The following is a 6,051-nucleotide window of genomic DNA, read 5'->3' as shown; positions in this document are numbered from 1 at the left end:
AGCAGCCTATGCTATACCTCCGTCTAGTCTATACTGTAACATGACTTTTGGGGCACCATGTTTACTTGAAATTAAAGCCTGCCCGACCATGGTACTTCATTGTATCATTTATTTACTTCGCTTACCCATTTTGAATAGCAACATGTGTGGCATGTACAGTACATGGCCTGTGCGTAACGAATATAGGCTTACATAGCAACGTAAAAGGCTAATCATATCAGTTGCCTATGTCCCCTGATGATTATATTAAATATATCTCACTTGTAAGCTATCTTTGTGTAGTGTTGCCCATGTGCTCACCTCATGTTCAACAGGGTGACGGGGTAGTTTGCAGAGATGGGTTTCCTAAGAGGAACATTTCCTGAATGTGCACATAGGCTGCACTGCCCCCTATCAGACTCGGACCGATTCTCATTCATTTTCTGCAGAAAACCTTCCCGATACCGACACTGCCCCCCCTACATCCCTCCTCCCCCTAAACCAAACCCCCTGCACCACTGAAGCGTCCCCTCTCCTTACCCCCCTCCTGACTCCCCCCGGCTCTCCGCCACCCGGAATCCTGGGACCTCCCATTTCCATACCTATAGGAGTGTCCCACCATCAGCCATGGGAAGGACTTGGAACTTTTAGGAGGGGATATAGTTCTTTAGAGTTCTCCTCCTCGCTATAGACTCTCCTTCCTCGCTCGCTCCCTCACAGACTCTGCTGTGGCTTTGATCTCCCCCTTAACAACAGTTAACGTCATCGCATAACCCTCTGAAGGGGAGGTTTGTCTAGGAGGGAGAAGCGTTGAGGCTCTCAGAGGGCTTCTGACACCGAGAGAGCAGCAAGCAGCATCCACGGAGCACCTCTTTACTTCTTCGGCCCTAACGCACAAGGCAAGAGATATGGAACACCAGCTGTTGTGCTGTGAAGTGGAGACCATCAAAAGGGCTTACCAAGATGCCAACTTGCTCAATGACCGAGTTCTACAGACAATGCTTAAAGCAGAGGAGAACTACCTTCCGGCTGCAAATTACTTCAAGTGTGTACAGAAAGAAATAGTACCCAAGATGAGAAAGATAGTGGCTACATGGATGCTAGAGGTTTGTATATTTTTATGTCTTTATTGTAAGCTAGTTGGAAAGTTTGTGTCCGGACACTTAGCCCATGCCCTTTGGACCCAAATGTGTTGAAATATAATTGAGTCCTGTATTGGGCATTAGTCCTTTATTCTTACCATTCGTGATCATTTATAATATGTAAACATATTGACAGCCTAAATGTTTCGTTTGTGTTGCGTTGTCGAAGCATGAAACAACTTTGTAGGCTTATTTCATATATGTTGTGTCTGCACAATAATTACAATGCCAGCAATATAGCTGCTAGTTTCCATATGTTCTCAGAGGCTAATGAAATGTATTTACATGAAAAAAATATTCCAAATTAATAGCAATGTACACGTATGCAGTCTTACTCGTGCCAGTATATGCGCCATCTTTGTTGTCGTATGCGAAGGTTTTTAATATCATTAAAAATCTCTTATAATCTCAGGAGTGACAGTAATTCAGTCAGAACATCGAGACGTTTACCTTTACCATGCATTTCTAATAAAGCCTTTCTAAAGGTTAAAATTCGTTATACAAACCCGTAAAGTTCAGTTTCTGCTTATACGAACCAGCCTGGTTCGTGAAGGTTGCTATGAAAACATGGTCATTTTACTGATAAATATGACTGTGAGTGTGATTTGAATGGTCGGTTATAACACTGCATCGATTTATCAACATTTACATGTACTTAGTGGTGGAATTCTATGCCGGTATATATTTTTTATTAATTTTTGAAGTTGTAAGTCAAGAGCAACGACGTTCATGTCGCACGCTGCACGTGAAGGAGTGGTGTCTGATAAATGTAATTGTTTTCATGTTTCCTGTTTCAAAATTCTATACATCTCGATCCTATCCGATAAACCATATAGTAAGGAACATTTACATGCTAATTTGACAGTCCGGGACAATTTTAAAATATTTAATTTTATTTTTTGAAAAGATGACGAAGTAGAAAAAGGACGGCAAACCCTGCGTTGACGCACAGACATAGACCTCTGTGTCCTAGAAAGACACGACTGGAAACAAATTCTCTCTTTTAATTTACTTAATCATTAAGAAACTATTTACATTTTGCCAAATAGATCTTCACATTCTTGCCTAATTGCTATTGCATAGTATCTTAGCATTGTGACGTAGCCACGTGAGATAATCTCACCCTATGGATGAGTTTTGCAATGCAGAACAAAATCTTTATACAGAGTTTCGTTTTCACATAGGTCTATTTACTGATATCAAAAGGGACTTGCATGCAGGCCTAGTTGATAGGCCCATATTTGATGATTTTTTGGGGGGGCGCAAAGTCTTAATTGCTGTTCTCACTTTTAGGTCTGCGAGGAACAGAAATGCGAGGAGGAGGTTTTTCCCCTGGCTATGAACTACTTGGATAGATTTTTGTCTGTGGAGCCCACAAAGAAAACCAGATTGCAGCTCCTGGGAGCTACTTGTATGTTTCTGGCTTCAAAGATGAAGGAGACGGTCCCTTTAACTGCTGAGAAGTTGTGCATTTACACTGACAACTCCATCCGGCCCAACGAGCTTTTGGTAAATTAACAATGACAATCTTGTAGATAGGCCTACTTGATATGGATGTAATTATAGAACTATGGTTATTAATACATTGTATATAAATAATGCAGCCTATGGCGAACATTATTACCTATAGGCCTGAATGTTAGAATTATAGATCCTAAGAGTCTTAGAAGGCATTCATCTTGATCTAAAAATATATATATAAACCACCTTATGTGATATTTATATCTTTATAAAGATGTGGTTGTTTTTGTTTTAAATAAGGTTCAGTTTGTATTAAAGAAAGGAAGGGGCTTTGGCCTATACGTTTCACAAGGCTGTGTGTGTGTGTGTGTGTGTGTGTATGTAGGGGGAGGGGGGGGGGGTTAAATCATGAGGGCGACATCACCCTCTAGTGGGCAGGAAGTAGAATGTTAATTACATTATGTACTCAAGGAACCCATTTGTGAAGATAGATTGTCTCACTTTGTGGGTGTTTTCCTGTCTTTTTTTGTATAGCAAATGGAACTACTGGCTCTGAACAAGCTGAAATGGGATCTAGCGTCAGTAACTCCCCACGATTTCATCGATCATTTCCTCTCCAAGCTACCCATCCACCAGAACACCAAGCAAATCCTACGCAAGCATGCCCAGACCTTTGTGGCTCTCTGTGCAACAGGTATGCATGGGGGTCTCTCAACCTTCTATAACCATGGGGATGTATTTACCCTGCCTATAGATAGTTCTATGATGTGTCTTCTGTTTCACTCATCTACCAGGATGGATGAGATGGTATTATCATAATTCTAAAGACTCTGTTGGTGTCGGTTACCTTGTTGGTGTGATATTGGCTGGAGATCATGTCACATACTGACTGAAGCAGAGATTACAGGTTATATGTGCCTGGAATGTAGTTTTAGAGCTGTAATTTGAAAACAAGCTGCTTTGTTTTCCCTGGTATCCCTGCTTGAGCTGATGTAATGTGGATCTGTGGGGTCTGGTTGAGGGCTGATGTCCCCCTACATCTGGCAATGCCTTTAATTTCACCTCTAACCTAAGCCTATAGGGTGAGGGAGTGAGATCTTGATGGACATTATTGTGGCAGATACTGGGTCTATTGTTCATTTCCACTCTTCCTCCTTGTTGGCACCACGGTAGCCAATCGTCTTGCTCCATATAGATCAATAGCATTAGCCTATAGAAGCCTGAGGTGTTACTGATTATTGTTGGAAAATGGGGGAGCTATTGGTGGCCATGAGCATATCTTATGTTGTTTGTTACATAAAGCAAGGCCAAAGAAAACATGAAACAGAGAGTGACAGAGCAACAGTCAGACAGACTACACCTCCCATGATTCCATGGTGCTGGAGAAGTCACGGCACAGTTATTTTGTTGCAGCATTTCTTTCTTTTCTGTTCAGGTTGATTTGTTTGTCACAGATTTGAATACATTGATACTCCTAACTTAAGTCCTAACTTTATTTACTTGCTAGACTAAACGTTATGAAAGTTTATGAAATGTTTAGTTGTAAGACGCTCATCTGTCTTTGTCAACTATCCAATGAGGTTCCTATCAATGATTTTGATACAGATTTGCAGATATGCTTATAGACCTCTGAGAGCTGGTCTGTGATAGATGTGTGAGGGGGTGAGTGTGAGGGGGTGAGATGGAAAAATGCGGGATAGCATTTAGCTTGGGTGAGGAATGTCAGTTTTGGAAGGACTTTTGTATCTGTATATTCCATTTTGTCCAGAAGCTAAACATATTGTTGGGAGTTTGCATTGGGTGTGCATGAGCACCTGTTTGTATAAGGTAGATTGTAAGACCTCACAGATGGGAAGTCCCCAATACCCAATGCCTCACCCTGATATCACCCAGAAATGTCAGCCTTCCTCACCCACTCTCCTTCGTGTACTTCGTGGAATGGCACTGTATTTATATACTGTATTACTGTTGCAGATATTTGCCTCCTGACTCACTCTCACCCCCCTCTCTCTCCATTGTAGATGTGAAATTCATCGCCAACCCTCCCTCCATGATCGCAGCGGGCAGTGTGGCCGCGGCGGTCCAGGGCCTGTACCTAAAGAGTACGGACAGCGCCCTCTCATCTCAGAACCTCACCAACTTCCTGTCCCAAGTCATCAAGAGTGACCCGGTATGTTGTGTGCTGAGCAGCTTCTGGTGTTCCTCTGCTGTCTGTCCTTACTTGTTTAATGATAACACAAGGCCATATCTATAGCTGTTACTAGTTTGTCTTGTCATTTCAGCACAGTGTACTCAAGCCTTTAGATGTGAAAAAGGGGTTGTCTACTAAATGATTTAGCTTCTTTATGCTAACGGCATGTTTCTTTCTCCGTCTCCTGCCCCCCCAGGACTGTCTGAGGTCGTGTCAGGAACAGATAGAGTCTCTGCTGGAGTCTAGTCTCAGACAGGCACAGCAGCATAGTGTCTCCTCGGAGACTAAAAGGGTGGAGGAGGACGTGGACCTGTCGTCCACCCCGACAGACGTGAGGGACATCAACATATGACTGGTTCCCTTAACGCATCATCACTAGAAACACGTATGAGCTTCTGGCCTTAACCGAGAGGCTTTACCTGGACAAAGGGGACACCAGAGCATCAGAGCAGCCTCGTCACGGGCACCCCTCTGGCAGACACTTTGGCTCCTCACCTGTCATGGTGCCCTACCTGGCCTCCCCGCGACCGACGTGCCGCTCTTCGCCAGGGGCGGATAAGAAAGGACCGAACACCTTCGCTTTTCTGAGATCTCCAGGCACGTTCCCTCTTCACTGGCTCGTCTTGTCCGGCTCAAGGCATTGACAAAAAAGACAACAGCGAAAAAAATGCATTATTACGAAAAGACACAACTGTATTGATGGAAACATCATAGTTGATGTGCAAGACTAAGTCACACAAATAGACATTGTTACCACCACCCAATATTGAACTAGGATTTTTAAAGTACCACATACTAGATATGCCTACTAAAACATTCAAAATAACGACAAGTAGGTACAACTAGTCTGTCGCCGTCTCTAGGTTATTATTTGAAGTATGAAATCATTTCTGAAAGAGAAGGGGCTTTATTTTTTTTATTATTTTTTTTCCTCTCTCTTTAGTATGTTTTTTGCTTGCTGTCAAAGACCCCCTGTTTTGTTTTGCAGTCTAGGCACCAGTGTACAGTATCCTTACTTGCTTATGCGTTTAGTCACTTTATTATATTGTCTAGACTTCTTAAGAAATTCTCAACTCTTAGTTTTGGCCTCTTCTCTTTCAAACTGGGTTGTGTAACTCAACAGTATATTTGTGTTTTAGTGTCGACTGTTCTGTTTTATTGTTTTAATGGCTGTGGATTGCGGGGGCTGGGGTTTTTGGCTGATACGGTAAAGCCATTTAAACTTCAGACAATTACTTTACATACAATCAGTGGGGAAATTATGAATTAAGTTTGTTG

At 42.5% G+C, this 6,051-nt stretch overlaps 1 protein-coding gene across 1 annotated transcript; it reads left to right on the top strand.

The window, feature by feature from the left end:
* Nucleotides 1-887: 887 nt before the first annotated feature.
* Nucleotides 888-5,755, top strand: ccnd1 (cyclin D1; the record flags this gene model as incomplete). Its single annotated transcript, XM_080528265.1, has 5 exons — nucleotides 888-1,085; nucleotides 2,415-2,630; nucleotides 3,117-3,276; nucleotides 4,604-4,752; nucleotides 4,970-5,755. The coding sequence occupies 5 exons, from the start codon at nucleotides 888-890 to the stop codon at nucleotides 5,123-5,125; spliced, it is 879 nt and encodes a 292-aa protein (XP_080384391.1). The 3' UTR covers nucleotides 5,126-5,755.
* Nucleotides 5,756-6,051: the final 296 nt, after the last annotated feature.

The sequence above is a fragment of the Nansenia antarctica genome (assembly GCF_963989245.1).
Source record: "Nansenia antarctica genome assembly, chromosome: 4".
In the NCBI taxonomy this organism is placed as follows: Eukaryota; Metazoa; Chordata; class Actinopteri; order Argentiniformes; family Microstomatidae; genus Nansenia; species Nansenia antarctica.
This window is presented reverse-complemented; position numbering and strand designations above follow the sequence as displayed.